Source organism: Pinus tabuliformis, chromosome 5_1 (assembly GCF_031772625.1).
Source record: "Pinus tabuliformis cultivar Carrire ecotype Pingquan chromosome 5_1, CPIR1, whole genome shotgun sequence".
Taxonomy (NCBI): domain Eukaryota; kingdom Viridiplantae; phylum Streptophyta; class Pinopsida; order Pinales; family Pinaceae; genus Pinus; species Pinus tabuliformis.
This window is the reverse complement of record NC_142305.1, coordinates 214,562,329-214,579,227: the sequence shown is the minus strand read 5'-3', so window position 1 is coordinate 214,579,227 and position 16,899 is coordinate 214,562,329. Positions and strand designations below refer to the sequence as shown.

At 38.8% G+C, this 16,899-nt stretch overlaps 1 protein-coding gene across 2 annotated transcripts; it reads left to right on the top strand.

Annotated features, from left to right (window-relative positions):
* Positions 1 to 787: 787 nt before the first annotated feature.
* On the top strand, positions 788 to 11,783 carry LOC149164161 (zinc ion binding protein). 2 transcript variants are annotated; one of them, XM_089431976.1, is made up of 9 exons: positions 788 to 943; positions 1,140 to 1,226; positions 7,912 to 8,224; positions 8,426 to 8,666; positions 9,031 to 9,176; positions 9,807 to 9,894; positions 10,295 to 10,441; positions 10,807 to 10,959; positions 11,186 to 11,783. In XM_089431976.1, the coding sequence occupies exons 3-9, from the start codon at positions 7,956 to 7,958 to the stop codon at positions 11,258 to 11,260; spliced, it is 1,119 nt and encodes a 372-aa protein (XP_089288102.1). In that variant the 5' UTR covers positions 788 to 943; positions 1,140 to 1,226; positions 7,912 to 7,955; the 3' UTR covers positions 11,261 to 11,783. The 2 variants fall into 2 exon arrangements, with proteins under 2 accessions (XP_089288102.1, XP_089288103.1); XM_089431977.1 differs by having other exon boundaries at positions 877 to 1,035.
* The last annotated feature ends 5,116 nt before the right edge of the window (positions 11,784 to 16,899 follow it).

Sequence of the window (16,899 nt, the reverse complement as noted above, 5' to 3'; positions counted from 1 at the left end):
ATTAATAACTTTAAATATTTATATTAAAATATACTTTTTATAATAATAATTGATATTTACAATTTTATAAAATTCAAAATAATATTTTCAATATTGTATTATCAAATCACATCCTAAAAACCTATTTTCTTAATGTTACCCAACCACATTGTAATAAACATATCATAATCACATTAATCTTTTACCTAACAAACCACAACTAAATAAATATATCATTATATGATAATATGAATGTTTTTAGGTTTATGTTGCTATATAATTATGTAAATATCAAATGAATGAATGTTTTATGTTTATGGTACTATATAATTATGTAAATATCAAATGAATGAATGTTTTATGTTCCTATATAATTATGTAAATATCAATTAGTTTATGGGAAATTTAATTTTATTAGTTTAAATTTCATTAAAAAAATTGAAGAGAAAAATCAAAACATTTTTCCAATACATTTAATCTAACTAACTTTAGATTTCGAAATAAACTTATCCAAAGAATAAACCACATAAATTGATTGGACCCAATCTTACCAATGTGATTAATCCAAAAACTAATTTCAATATCTTTTTAAAACAACTAGTTGTAGTGCTCATATCCCATTAAAACACACCTTTATTTTAGTGCTAATATGCCATTTTAAACACACCGTTATTCCAATTAACAGATAGATTATTTAATATAAAAAAAGAAAATCATACATGGCAATGAACAGAGAGGCGTGGGCTGCCAGTCCATCTTTTCCACCCAAATAAAAATACAAATAAATTGTATGGTGGAAAAAATAAACCGTTAAATGAATCTAACAATTAATGACGTATTTTTTGGGTTTCTTATCCATCGGAGTCTAGCTCAATCTAAAGCCCGCGACTGAATTTAATCCATTTTATTTGGACGGAGAAAACCCAGATCAGTTTGAAACCTGTTGGTATTCGTATTTGATAGGGTAAGGGAATTCGGCACTGAAACCTTTGCGAGAGGAATCAAGAATAAAGGAATCGAGAAGAAAGTGAAATCAATGCGATGCAATAATTAGATGTATAATGGAATATTGTAAATTCAGAAGCTTTGAATTGCTGGACTTGGATTTATTATGGTAAAAAAGCGCTGAAATTTCTCTTAAAATGTATTCATTGTTGCAGGTTGAAGTAGTATCGCGGTTTTTGTAAAGGGCGAATCTCGTTTCTCGATCGAAATTTCGACAGGGCTTGCTATATTTTCAGTTTCTGGTAAGTGGGTATCCGTTCCATCTTAGGGCCGTTTATCCCAATTTTAATGATTATTAGCAGCAATACGGCATTTGTTTAATCTGAATTAACGTTTATCTTGACATAGGATTTTATTGGTGGCGGCCATTAGTGTATTATATGAATGGTTTTTCGAATTTTTTGTAGATCCAAAATTGTGTGTTTATATTACAAATGAGTACATATTTATAATAGAAGTTTTATGGCAAGAAACTGAAAATAGATTTTCAGTAAATGCAACTAGCTTAGGTTAATTGAACTAGCTGATCCCTACAATGGAAAATATCTTTCTCATTGAAACCTTGATTGAAATCCGGAGTTAAATTTCAAGTTTACTCATACAAATCATTGAGTTATAAAATATCCTGAATTTTTCTACATGGGAGTTTGTCTTGTCGACGTTTCGAACTTCTAAGGCGAAGTCTTAGTACTTTTTTTATTATTTAGTTGTTGAAACATGGCATTCTGAAAAATGAAGCGATCCTATTTGTGGCTTCGAGACATAGTTACCCAACTCGAATTCCAATACGGTACTCCTCTATATATAAAAATAAAAATGGTATGCAGAAGAAAGGCTACTTGGACGGCTTGCCTGGCAAAGGTTTGCATCTACTTTTCGTTGTAAAGGATGTAAGAAAAATAACACCCACCAGTAAGCAAGGAATCCCTCTGTCAGCTGCTCTATGGCAAGCCAACCTGAGATGGAAGAGCAGTTTCGTGGTGAGCAAGCGCTTGCATCTACTTGGGTGGGATGAGTTCACAATGATTGATCAATTACAATCCAATCTTCAAGATCTTCATCGTGTATGATGATCTTCATAACGGATTTGATCATCAATTTACAATTGCGATAGGTGAATTCGTGTTGGAAAAATAGGTCCTGACGTTAGCAAGCTGCTTGGTCATACACATTGAATACTGGCAGGAGCCAGCGGGACAGAAAAGTTGAGAACCTTGAGGCAAATTCAAACCTAGCCAGATAGTTTGGCTGAACCGAGTTTGGCATTCGGCTGAAAAAGGTAACTATTGTGTGTGATTTATATGTATAATGTTTTAAACAAAGTCTTTTGGTAGAAATCACATGGGAGAATTTTTGGCCGAGGCGTTTCGAACCAATAAGTGTGGTGACCAGATGAAAGGGCAGACCATGGAAAAGGCTGAGTTGACCCTTTTTTATGTCTTTCCACTGATGCACTCACAGCCTGCTGGGCTGTTGGTCTAGTGATAACCATTGAAGGACTTACAGCAGCCAGACCCAGGTTCAATGCTTGGTGTTGGCTCCTTAATGAATACTTGGAAGATTTGGGCCTATCACGCATAAGAAACCCATAATTCAGTACTGCATAATCATCAACACATTCCAGACATAAATTAAACAGGAAAATAGAGATTCGATAACATTGCATGCCATTGAATTATTAGGAGGAAAGGAGAAAAGCATCCATGCCATCGCATGAGTACTGAAAATAAAGAGAATAATATGCCACGTGATCCAGTATCAGAGGAAAGACCAAGCCATTCCATTAACGCTTGAAAAGAAAATACGTAGCAGCATAGGGACTGCTTGAGCTCTAGTCTAGGATTCACAACGAAGTAAGATGCAAAAAATTGAGTAGTTGCCTCTTCAATTATGTAGACATTCAAAGAGTACAAGCTCTTCTTTCTTCTCTAACAGCCATAGTAAAGATAAATTGTCCAAATGCTTCTTTAAAAACTGTTGAACTTCACACTGTAGGGCCTCGGACATCTGCCTTCGTTGATCTCCATGTTGCATCTGTCTGACTGTTTTTCAAAGGTTTTGGCAAGATGCTTCACTCTCAATCTAAGTGGTGAGCATCCACCACCTATCACGAGGTGGGCTGCCATTTACATTGTTTTGGTGTATGACCTCATGGCTCAATTTAATGACCAAGATGGCTTCTTTTATGCAACGACCGCCTTGTCTTAATGGCCATGATGGCTTCCACTCTTCAACAACCCCCTTGTGGGGGCGCACTTTTCAACAAAGTGTGAAAATGTCACTTCATGTGGGACTTTAACCCTGGTGGGGGCGCACTTTTCGACAAAGTGTGAAAATGTCACTTCATGTGGGACTTTAACCCTGGTGGGGGCAGGAACAACACCCTGCTTTCACAGACCTGGCAAGCCTCCTGTGACCATTGTATTCAAAACCGGAATCGGTGACTGGACCGGTCCACCTATCAAACCAGTTTTCGAATTGGAACTGGAAAAACTGGACTGGTCAAATCTCAATGAACTAGTCTTTAAAAAAATACACGAAATAATTATTGTTTAATGAAAAAACTATTTTTAAGTTTTAAAAACATGATTCTAAACCAATAGAGACGAAATATACAAAGTTTGCTCATCTATATACCATCTAAAGGTGAATATATCAAAACGGCACCAAGTGCAACACATATCAGCAACAAAATACATAATTGATGAGGCTCTAGATGGCCTCTAGAGTCCAAAAACAATGCTACAAGCTATGGGGCCACTTGCCTATAATAAGTCTATATATCAGTGATCAACATGATCACTCCTCATCATAATCAAACTCATCACCACTACTAGACATGGGATCCTCAACATGAGCTACATAAACATCATCTGGCTCAGAGTCTAAGGACTCCTCAATCTCATCTGCAACCTCAATAGTATTAGTAGCAGCAGCAAAACTAGACATCTAAACGGAAAATCACTGAGCAACATGAAACTCATCATTGATTCAACACTATTAGAAATGCGATCATCAACAACAGCTACATAAACATGATCTAGCTCAAAGTCTTCAGATTTGGATTGTTCATACTTATAATACGGTAGAAATTGAAAAAGTTTAACATGCCTAACCAATGGTTTTGGTTTGAGTGAAGGGTTCATCTCCTCAACCTTGTAATATGGTAGAAAAAACTTAGCATAACTAACTAGTTATTTTGCTTTGAGTGAAGGGTACATTTTGTTAAGGCCATGGTAGAGGAGTTCGACAAGCAATACGACCAACATCAACGAAGTTCAACAATCAATGCCACCAACATCAAGGGACTTAATGGGCTTCATGCTCTTGATCAAGTGCCAATCCCATACCCTCACACATGACAGAATCAATTGGAAACATTGCAATCCTCTAAATCTTGAAATCTTGAAAACCGTTAAGTCTACTAGATTTTGAGTGATATCTAAAAATCTAGTTTCTCCATATGAAATCCAATGAGGTCGAAACCACTCTCAAACATCCTGAATCATTTCATGGTAATGTTAAAAATTTAAGTAAAATGATTCCTTATACTTTAAGAATTTAATATTACCATTGATTGCCAGTGTGGCTAGGGTTGAGAATTTTGAGATGTGTGAGGCAAATGAGAGGAGAGGCATCCTTTTAAAGGCTTGGAGGGGCTGCTTTTGGAGGGAAATAGCCCCTAGTTTCCCTTAGAACCTCTCATAAAAGCGAAAAAACAACTCACATGGGGTCTGTGGCCGAGCTGGTAATGAACCGGCCGGTTTATGACGGAACCAATCGGTTTATGGGAAAACCAGCCGGTTTATGGCCGGTTAATGGAAAACCCTAGCCGCAAATCAGCCTAACCTGGTTTTTCAACCAGTTCATCCCCTTCAGCTAATGAACCAGCTGGTTTGACCAGGTTCCGGTTCAAACTGGCCAGTTTTGAATACAATGCCTGTGACTGCTTGGACTTTTCTGTATATGCAAGGGAGACATAAAAGCATGAACTTATTTTCTATTTAGAAATCTGCTCCATATTATCCATCACTATATTGCAGGAAACATCTAGTATAGATAGGGCTGTGCCAGGCTTGTTTCTGTACAGAAACATGGAAAAATGTGTGGTATGGCATTGAAACGCGTTTTCAGCCATACAAATGCATCCCATGAGTGGAATACTTGTTGTGTAAGGCCAAAAATATGTTTCTGGGCCGTACCAGCATTTGTATGATGCATTTCCAACACCAAATCTACTGATTTAGACTTGATTTGACTTGGTTTTTGATTAGGTTTGACCAAAAATGCGGGCAATTAATAGTAATGCTAAATTCTTAAAGTAAAATTTCATATGGGGAAAGTAGAATTTCATATCCCATCAGAAATTTAGGAGACTTAACAGTTTTCGGGATTGCAGCATTTTCACTGGATTCTATCAAGTATGAGGGTATGAGATTGGCATTTAATCAAGAGCAGAAAGCCCTTAATATATGCCGATGTTGGTGGTGACAGATGTTGATTATTGAACTTTTCTGTCATGGCCTTAGCAAAAATGTACTCTTGATTCAAGCCAAAATCATTGGTTAGGCATGTTAAGTATTTTCTACAATATTTTTTGAATTAGACAGTTACATCGAAATTGGGTGGTGTTGACTGATGTTCCTAGAGGATAAAGATAAAGGCAAAGAAGATAGAGGCAAAGGGTGATACTAATGATGAGGATTCCAATATAAGTGATGGTGGCACACTGTTTGTTATTTAGATGTTCTTTCTCATTTATTCATAATGCTTTGTTTCGAAGTTCCTATATAATGTGCCATTTATAAGATAGCGCACACACATATATTTAAATTTGTAAGAAGGCATTTCTATGAATCAGAAATATATACTAGTACAGAGCGTAAACTGTTACCATGCCTAGATATTTTTATATGCCTATTTGCTATTAAAAACTGTTTATCTAAGAGGGTTTGACTACTGCAGACAGAGTTAAACCAGACCTAAAAGCTAACATTCTGATGCCTGCCATGTAGGAAATCAGCCATTTCAAAATTTGGAAATGTGACTAGAGATATACACATTGATTATAATAAGGAATAGGCCTTGCCATTTCTGTAAAGCAAGACCCTTTAAGTCAGTATACCTTAGCAGACACATAACAACAATAGACCTGTAACAGTAAAAGAAAGAATAACAAACCAGCATTCTAAAAGTTAAACCAAAGAGGAGCTGAGCATGCAGCAGCATCCTCTAGAATATCTATGGGGTTACCCCTGGAGCCTGCACCAGCTTCTGTGACTAAAACCCTCGTTTTTTTGCCAGCCACTTGCATAGAGCCAGAAAAGCCACCCCTGTTTCTCCATTGTCTAAATGAGCCTTTAGATCCATACGCTCAGCTGCCTGACCTGCTAGAGCATGCACTATCAACATCTTGGTGTGCTAATACAGTTCAAGGGTGTGGAATTATTTCATGTTGTGGGTGTGACTGCTTTCAGCATCAGGGAGAAATTCTGCTGCTGCTGCTGCTATAATCTACTTGTTAACCACAAACCGTTCGCAGTTGACCTCAGCTTCTAGGAGTTTCAGCAATTTCTGTGCCGCAATGGTGGCTGCACGGTGGAATGCCTATGTTGCCTCTTTGGCTAAAGTCTCTGCATGAGTGTGTCAGATAGGACGTCCCCTGCATCCCAGCAAGGTGCCATGTGCAGTGTTACTTGGGAATGGGAGCGAAAGCAGGGAGCGAGAGCGAAAATGGGTGCAGGAGCGACATTTTCAAAAGCTCCCGGTTTAGGTGCGAATCCTGGAGCGTTTTTATATAATATATATATTTTTTATATTTTTATATTTTGATACATATATGTCAACAAAAACATGTAGAATTATGAATTAGATGGCTATTAAAAGAATCCAGTGACTGGTCATCACAACACAAAGGAAGGAAGGGATGTTAGTGTAGCAAAGAGGGGGGGACGACAAAGTGAAATTGGAGTGGCTGAATGTAAAGCCACTTGCAATCCCCACAACCATTATAGCTGGATAGGCCGCGTGCTCTGCTCGTTACTTTGCATTATTGCCCTAGGAGCCATCTTAATCACCATACTATCAAGGCGCTGCCGTAACAGAGGAACCAAAGTACAGTGTGTTAACCCTACCCTAAATATCACCAATACTTGCATGCTGAGAACTGGGCAGTGTGTGGCACATGGCCCTGCTTTGTTGGCTGCCGTCATTAGATGCTACCTCCTGTCTACTCAAACTTATCACCACCTGATCCGGGAGCACATTATATATATATATATATATATATATATTTATTGTGCTATTTTACAAATAGCACATTATATTGGAACTTTGAAAGAAAACATTATGTAATATGTATGCATGTATGGATCCCTGTTTCTAAATTTAGAAGGGTCATGTTTTCAGTATGTTTTTGTTTTGGAAACTCGTACCCTTTTCCCCATATTGTGCAACTTGGTTTTAACTTTTAACATTATATTCTTGGATTGTTAAAGTATAAATGTTTCTTGGAGTTGGATGCTCTATTACGATAAGCCTTTGAGGTTAAAGTATTGAATTTCTTGGACTTAAGATGCTCCACTACAGTGAGATTAAAGTTATGATTCTTTTGGATTTGTGATGCTCTATTCCATCATTTTGATATTTTTGAACTTGTGATGCTCTACTACAGCAAGTTTGAAGTATTTAATGCACAACATTTTTACCTTTCAGTCTCTTATGCCTCAAATTTTCTGTTTGGATAGTTCTTGAGTTTCAAAATCTACACATTATTTGAATAGGTTTTGATGTTTTACTGCATGCTGGTTCAGTATAAATACGGAAGAATTCATTGTGAGTAACAAACTAGAACTTTTCCTTTTTGAAACAGTCTTAATTCTGATGTTACCAAGGGATCATCTCACAAGGTTTGGGTAAAATGTGCAGGTCATAGGCATAAGAAGGGAAGAACTTTCACTTGATCCATATAAATGAGTACTGTATGTCCGTTTGCAAAGGCATTCAGCAAAGATGAGAACCACTCTGGAGAAAAGATCCAGGAAGAATGTGAGGAAGATTTAAATGATCAGCCTGACAATGATAAGAAAGGGAGGGATAATCAGTCAGATGGAGCCACTCCGAAATGCCCTTTTGGATATGACTCTCATTCATTTAAGCTGGGACCATTCAGCTGTGTAATTTGTCGAGCTTTACTTTATCAAAGCAGCAAATGTGTACCTTGTGGTCATAAATTTTGCAAGTAAGCTCCCCTGGAGATCAACATGAAATATCAGATACTAATATCTGGATACTAGATACTAGATAGTGTTGTTAGTAGTTACTATGGTTGTTTGGCTGATTTTTGCAAATTCATTAGAGAATATCCCCTGCTATGTTGGCACTAGTAAGTTATAGATCCCATTTAATTGTAAGTCATGTACATTCTTTGTTTTGTCTTCAGAGCATGCATTTTGCGCTTTAGTGATTGCCCTTTATGCGGAGCGGACATTGATAAAGTTGAACCTGATCCCGATCTTCAAGTACTTGTTGACCAATTCATTGAAGGACATGCTAGAATTAAGAGAACAATACCTAATTCAGATGATATAAAAGGACAGGAAGATGAAAGACAATTCAAGAATGTTACTTACGAGGATGTTTCTTTGGAAAGAGGCAGCTTCCTGATACAGCATGCAATGAGAGTAAGCCAAGAACGAATTGTCGTGAATTGGTTTTGTAAATTTAGCATTGTCACAAGCTTTTTCTTGTAAGGATAAAAAGGATTCTTCTTGGTGGTAGTTATTTTTATGCGTGAATTTTGTCTTGTTAATATTTCCCTTTTCTATGACATATTGAAATATTCTCATGAAATACATGGAGTAAAAGAACAAGGTTATTACATGTTGATATTGTAAAAAGTTAACAAGGAAGGACTTGTTTAAATTTGAATTTTTTTTCAAAAGTTTCAACAGGGAACATAATTTTTTTTAAATATATTTGGGGGAATATATTTAATCGTATGTGTTTTACGCAAGATTTCGCTTTTGAACTATATAACATGTGCAGGCATTTCAAGCCCAAAATTTAGAGAGTGCAAAGTCAAGGCTGACTTTATGTGCAGAGGATATCCATGAACAGATGGAAAGATCTGGAAGCACTCCAGAGTTATGTTCTCAACAGGGAGCTGTTCTTGGCATCCTTGGGGATTGTTGGTATCTCTCTTTCTCTCTGATATTCACACACATCCCACTTTCACATCTTATGGTATGACAAAAATTAAATATGGAGGGAAACTGACTTGCAGAACCTTGGATAGTTCTTTATATTGTCTTCTCAACATTGGATTTCACATCTTATAGCATATATATAAGCTATAGCAGCATATGCTATAGGCCTATAGGACAAAAGGGCCTTTTTTAATACTGTAGATACAACTCTCCAAAGATGGTTTCTCTTTTCTTAGAGAGTGGACGTCTTCTTTTTAGAAAAACTGAAAACACTTTTATTCAGATTTTTCTTGTTAAGCAAAGGATAGGTCTATTTTGAATTCATAGACATCAGTTTTGTAGCTTTTACATTTTTTTTAAAACAGTGTACCCTATTTATCCTTGTCACACCCAATGAAGCAAGCTACTATGTTGTAGCAGTTATAGGAAGAAAAGATTGCTGACCTATCCCATTGTTTCTTTAAAATTCCCCTTGCTGGAATAATTTTTTTAGTATTTAGTGATTAATGATTAAATGATTTTTGTAGCCTGCACTGTGTTCAATCACTATAATGTCAATGTGATGTGCAAATATAATATTCTCAATCATACTAATTGATATTTTACATTTTGCAGCCGGGCAATGGGAGATGCCAGTGGTGCAGTCAAGCACTATAATGATTCTATCGAGTCTCTTTCAAAATTATCTACTGATGATGCTGAGGTTTCATTCTTTCCATTTTCATGGCAATCCTTTCCTCTGCCCTATTTATCTCTTCATGTGTGCATTAGGACAGATATGTAATGTGTAGTAGATGGGCAAAGAAGTTGTGAAAACCTTGCACAAGCATTATGGTACTTCTGTACTAGGTAACTATTCCACTTGTTATTAAATATGTCTATGCATATGTGGATGGTGGAATAAGGGACAAGGTGTCTGATCTTGATTACGTTTTCTGTTATGTTCGGACATCCATTTTGTTACCGTTTGAAAAAGTTTTCAATACATTTTGAGCAGGCAATTTCTAATTTTGTTGGCGAATGGAGTGTTGTATGTTTCGGATTTACTATATTTTGTTCTCAAATCTCCGGTAAACTGAATCTTGGTGATAATGCTGTTGCAGGTTGTGCATGCACGTTCGGTGTCTCTCAACAAAATTGGAGATCTTAAGTACTATGACAATGATCTTTTAGCGTCACAATTGTACTATTCTCAGGCATTGGATGTTCGTAGAAAGGCCATTAAAGATTTTACAAAACTATCCTCACAGGTTAGGTTTCACTAGATATTCTGATGTAAGACACCCTACTTTTGTATTTTAATACTTGTACTTTTAATTCGTCTGTTCTAGAAAATTCATGGAGAGTAGATATGGGCGTGCTATAGTGCATTTGCACTTTCTTTGATGGTTTGATAATTTGTGTATTCTGTTCATCTCCCTGAAATAAAAAATCGAGTATGAGTTTTAGGTTTGTGAGGATGGTTAGGCATCTATTAGCTAAATGATCCGAGTGATGTATGGGCTCAGGAATATGTCCATCAGTTGTAAATTGTAATCTTGCATCTTTTTAGAGAGAATTACTCTCTTCAAACCGTTTTCTGTGGTTATTCATGCTTCAATATTTTGTGCTGCAGATAATTGACATTGCAGTTTCATTGGCTAAGGTTGCTGATGTAAACAGAGCCCTAGGTAATGAAAAAGTTGCTATAGAGAGGTTTCAAGAAGCAGTGAAATGCTTGGAATGCCTTTCATTGCAGCCTGATGAGGAGCCATCTCTAGAAAATAAGGTAATCTAATTTTTATTGCATGGTTCCTTTGTTTCTTTAACTGTACAACTTTGTTCGGGGCAGTGATGAATTCAATATGGGCGGCGAAAAGTTTCTTCAACTAATGCAAGCAACATAGTTGTTTTAGCAATTAAATTGGTTGCTGAACAGCAAATAGCTTTTCTAATCGCTTGTAAGTCTTGGGATTCTTTCTTATAAACTTAGGACCTTCCTCTCTCTTTTACAGCGGCAATCCGTTTTAGAGTTTCTTCATGGTCAGCTCAAGGAGTGTCAAAATACGGCCCCTGCTGGAGAAAACTGAAATAAGCTGCAGTTTGAATATTCATCCTGAAGCTGTGAATGAAGAGTTCTTGAATCTGGCTACATGCAACAGTGGGAATAAGTATACTGGAGTAGAGAATATATCTGAACTCGTTATTGGCCGATCATTTGGCTGTGCTTGTTTTTAAGAGTACAAAATATCTACAAAGTACCTAAGCAGCAAATGACTGAGAATCGCTATTAATTTCTCAGTTGGAAAAAAACAGCCATAAGGGTAGACCTGTAGTATCCAATATCGTTCATGTTTGCATACCATTCCTTTATTGTTTTATACTTTTGTAGCATCCCTCGATAGCTTATATGGACAGTTTGCCCAGTGCCATGTATATAGTCAATGTTTGCAGACCATGGAAATCTATGTGTGATTAAAATTGAATATGTTTGTGTAGACAAAAAATGTCACATTATTGTAAAGTCTGGATACACTTGATCACAGGATCGATGTAACTCACTGCTAGTTAGAGGTTTAGATATACACATTATTTACTTATAAAAATCTGAAATGCTGTGTCTAAATCATATGTTTGATTTGTATTCTCCTAGTGTAGAAGATTTGTAGATATGGATACTTCTCTTGTCAGCGTATTTATCTGTTATAGCCGTCTACATCCAGCAGTCACTATATAGTCAATGTTTGCTGACCATGGAAATCTATGCGTGATTAAAATTGAATATGTTTGTGTCGAAAAAAATGTCACATTATTGTAAAATCTGGATACACTGGATCACAGGATCGATGTCACTCACTGCTAGTTAGAGGTTTAGATATACACATTATTTACTTAAAAAAATCTGAAATGCTCTGTCTAAGTCATTTGTTTGATTTGTATTCTCCTAGTGTAGAATATTTGTAGATATGAATACTTCTCTTGTCAGCGTATTTATCTGTTATAGCAGTCTACATCTGGCAGTCACATGATTGGATGCAGATTTTTTTTGGACAGTTGCAAATTTGCAATTGTGATTTATGTAAGTCATCGACTACATATATGTTTTTTTTTTGTAAGTCAGAAGTTTTTCATTAAGTCAAAAAGTTACATTGCTATCTACAGCTTTTCAAAATTCTACCAGTCTCATTCTTACTAGATTTGTTAGCTAGTAGATGATTAACCAAAATTTTTACAGTATACCAAAAGGACTGATATTCAAAACAAAAGATGTCTTAGAAGCCAGAAAACCATCAATGCCAGAACACAACCAATATCCATCTAGGAGTCGGAAGAAGTTACCGGAGCAGGGTTCTCCAGTCTGGAGTCAGGGTGTATTGGCAGCTTGAATTCACACTGTATGTGCTTCTCCATGTGGGCCAGGCGAGTGTCCAAATGGGCCAAGCTGTCCTGCATCCTCCATTGGTTTCTTTGCAGGTCATTGAGAAATGAAATGATTTCACTTCTTTCATTGTGTTTTTCCTTGAGAACTTGCCCCAATAACATCTTCAATCGCCAGTGTAAGTTGACCGAGTGAATATATTGAGTTCTCCCCCACCCCTTATATGTCTCATATCCAGAAGCCAATGTGGAACTTCACCATTGAGGGTAAAATTTGAGAAAGGTTGTCTTTCTCTGTAGACTGTTCATTCTAACTGACGAATATCAGCTTGGGTGCAGGGAGGGGTCGCAGCCTGGTAGGCAGCGGCTGCCTTCTGGGTCTGAGTCTCAGCGCAGAACCGGCTGGACTGGCCGCGCTCTCCAGTGCTGCAATGACAATGACCCCGTTGTCTCAGCATTGTGGCCTAAACTACAATCCAAACAATGCAAATCCCAGAGGGGCACCCAGGGAACTGTCTCCGTGACTCCAACCACGCAGGCTTTGCTGAGGCTATCAAAAAGGTTCGACCCTCTTTAGGGATGGCCCTCTCTTCCTTTTGATTGAGCCCAAGAACAGAGACCTCCTCCTGTACACCTATTGCGGGGTAGGGGGGGGGGGCAGAAACAAAGCCACACCCAACCAACAGAACAAAGCCCACGCCACAAGAAAGCTGAGACTAGGAGGAAATCACAAACGATGCACCAATAATTAACTTGGGCTAAACCCCAAAGGGATCGAATGTCAATGAACACGCCAACTATGCACACCAGAGACTTACTACAAGAGCGAAGAAGAGAACCTAAAAACGCCTCACAATTGACCGATGTACAATTACTGAGTTGGAGTAACCAAACATGGAAAATTACCTTGGTATGCAGCCTAGGAAAGAGATGGGTGATGAGTTGCGAAATCACTTCAGCAAGGGTCAGCTGTAAAAGACCACAGTCTAGCCCTGGTGATATGAATCATGGAGCAACTTCCTCAGACCAGAAGCCCTGCGAATGCTAACTTCCTTATCAAAACAAGCTGGATCCAAGGCTTTCAAAATAGGAAGAATGCAGCTAGTTGGAAGCTTAATTGCTTGGGGGCTCCTAACTTTCCTCTCTCAGCCAGAAAAGCCAGCTGAAGACTGTCACTCCCTCACCTAAGTCACCTGACAAGGGACACGAAGGACACAAGGATTCGACTGTCAGACACGGACACGTTGACCCCCCAGAACAGGATACGTTAGGACATGTTATATATTATTCTATATATATATATATATATATGTTAATTTTAGGTATGTTCTATGCTAGGAGCAATTTATTTCAATTTTCACAGTTAGCTCAATATCTTTTCTAGATTAGCAATCACATTAGCATTATAGTAAATTGCAGATAGAACATAAACATAGATCGTAGAAGACAAGCCAAGACGAGAGGACACAAGATGTGGCGCTAGCCAGCGACAAACCCCAATGTGGGGAAACCCTTGGTCAATTCTTCTTATATGTTTTTCAATAGTTCAGCAGAGAGAGAGAGATAGTACATTTACAACAGAAGTCAACACTTTGACTTATCTAAATAAGAGCATAGATCATCTCTAAGAAGATGATACATGAGATTGTTGAACTTAGTTGAAGACATGCGGCTTCAACTGATTCTCCAAGGTGATTCCTTCACCTATAATTGTGTTGCACCTCGTCATCTTGTTGCACCTCACTGTGCTGCACCATGCTACACCCATCATCACTATGCTGGACCTCATAACCATGCTGCACACATCATACTGCTGCCACTGCTGTCCCATGTGCCATTGTTGCACCATGCTGCCACAACTGTCCCATGTGTCATTGCTGCACCATGCTACCACAGTTGTTCCATGTGCCATAGCTGCACCATGCTAGCCACTACTGTCCCATGTGGCATATTGTTGTCCCACTGTTAGTGACATTGCCATTCCATGTTTGCCATATTGCTGTCCCATTGTTAGTCATTGCTGCTCCTATGATTGCTTGTTGTCCCATGTACCAAGCTCCAGCAAGCACCATGTCCTGCTGTCCCAAGTACCAAGCTCTAGCAAGCACCATGTCCTGCTGTACCACTTACCATGCTGCTGTTCCATTGTTAGCATTCCTTTGGTGCTGTCCCATTGCACCATGCCACTTAGAGCAAGAGACTCTCGGCCTGTTCTTGAGAGGGTTAGCAATCATACTTATGCCTAGAACTTGATACTTTTACGCTGCCCTCAACTAGGGCTCAATTTCTGTCCTAAATGCCTTAGGATCAGATCTTCATCCTCGTAGTGATCACACTTGAGGGGGATTCTATTGCTGTTCTGAGCATCTTCTTTTAGAGTATTTGTCCCTCCTACTCGGGTTCCAGAACAACTACAAGAATACCCTAATTCAGACCTTCAAACTAGTCCTCATATCTTGCGTTATGCCTGTCTTGAGACCTTCTCCTCAACGCTGATCCATAAACACTTTCAGCCTCCTTTCCTACAGCAGACTGCGGCCCTCCTAGATCTCTGCTAATGAGATCTCGGCTCTCTGATTAGGGCACCTGAAGCTGCTGCAACTATACCCTAAAATCAGCCTCAAACTCATCAAAATCTTTGCTTACCCTTCTCCTAACAGTCCTCCTTCCAGCGCTGCTTTTGAATGTTGTTCGAACCCTGTTCTCCCTTCCTTTTAGACCTTGCGGCCATCCTGAAGCTAGGGCACCATAGGCCTGCGGCTAGGTCACCCTTGGTATATTTAGGACAACGTATATCTTCTTCTTGACTGTGGCTAGGACAACGTTATGGCCTCCATGCTTAGGCTTCTTTCCTCCCGCGTTTAGGGCTTCATCATCTAGAATTCTCTTGCCACTAAAACCCATAACAAGTGGAGAGCAATCAAGAGAGAAGTGTGTGTAGAAATGACTATCAAGTCACCTCTTTTTATACTAAAACGTTGAGCACATGTGTGGGTTATTTGGTTGTTGGCCGACTTGACGAATTGTCTTATAACACAAATAAATTCATAACTCCATGAATACTTATCGGAATCGGATGATCTTTAGATCAATCCTACACCTCTCGATGAGAGGAGTCCAAGAAAAATATCAACTGCCATAAATAATATGACCCACATGGAGTTTGGTTCTAGTTGCCAATTTTAACACTCCTTCTCAACTAGGGAGAACTCCATTCGCTGATCCATTTGTTAGACTGTACTATCTCTACCATCAGTGCCCTGCACTGCTCTGCTGAACCATGAAGAAGAAGAATTGATCGAGAATGTCTCATACCATTCTCTACTGACTCGAAGTCAGTTCCATATGAAGAGAGTGTGTCATACCACTCTTATTGATCCCATATTAGTTCCAAGAGAGTGAGTCATATCACTCTTACTGACCCGAAGTCAGTTCCAATTGATCCCAGATCAATATCAAAAGAGAGTGTCTCAAACCACTCATACTGATCCCAGATCAGTTTCATTGATCCCAGATCAATGGAGGTCATCCTAGCATAGGGAGTACGGTAGATACAACGATGCGTCCATCGATAGTACTACTATGGTCCCTAACCCCATTTCCCTACTCATTGGCCAAATGAGAGGTACTTCCCATGAGTCCTAGATTGCATGGGTAGGATGCCTCGACAGGAGAACCACTCATCCTGTCCATAAGTCACCATGGGGTATCACAGGGGAATGCTGAACCATTCACCCTATACACAACACACCATTAGGGGAGGGTGAGTCGCCCTATGGTCGCTTGTTGCTCCAAGAAGTACCCCAAGCCCCCGGAGCTCCCAGAGCTCAATGCATGCATCATGCAAGACCCTCATAAGAGGGTCTCTCAATGACTCCAAGTCGTTTTGGAAAGTCACAAATTTGACCTTTCCTTGGGGCTTCGACAGAATGTCTGCGACTTGCACATCAGTCCCAATGCGATGGAGCCTTCTTGCTCATTGATGTACCATATCCCAGATAAGGTAGTATCTGATGTCTATATGCTGGAGCAATCATAGAATACGGGATTCCTCAACAATCGAATCCCCCACAAAAGATCACGATGGTATCCATCATGTGTACAAACAGCTCACTGAAGAGCTTCCACAACCAGGCAACTTCACATGAGGTCATACTCGTAGCTATGTATTCGGTCTCAGCTATGCTTATAGCAACCGACTTCTGCTTCTTGCTCATCCAGGATATCGAAGCAGAACCCAAAGAGAACCAACACTCAGAAGTGCTCTTGCAATCCTCTACACTGCCTGCCCAATCAGCATTTGAATAATCATGCAGCTTCACATTTCCGGCAGTGTATCTCAATCCACGAG

Coding starts and splice junctions, on each gene's coding strand:
- LOC149164161 (XM_089431976.1), top strand. CDS start 7,956: ATGAGTACTGTATGTCCGTTTGCAAAGGCATTCAGCAAAGATGAGAAC. Junction 9,177..9,806: donor GGCATCCTTGGGGATTGTTG/GTATCTCTCTTT, acceptor TACATTTTGCAG/CCGGGCAATGGGAGATGCCA. Junction 10,442..10,806: donor TTACAAAACTATCCTCACAG/GTTAGGTTTCAC, acceptor TTTGTGCTGCAG/ATAATTGACATTGCAGTTTC.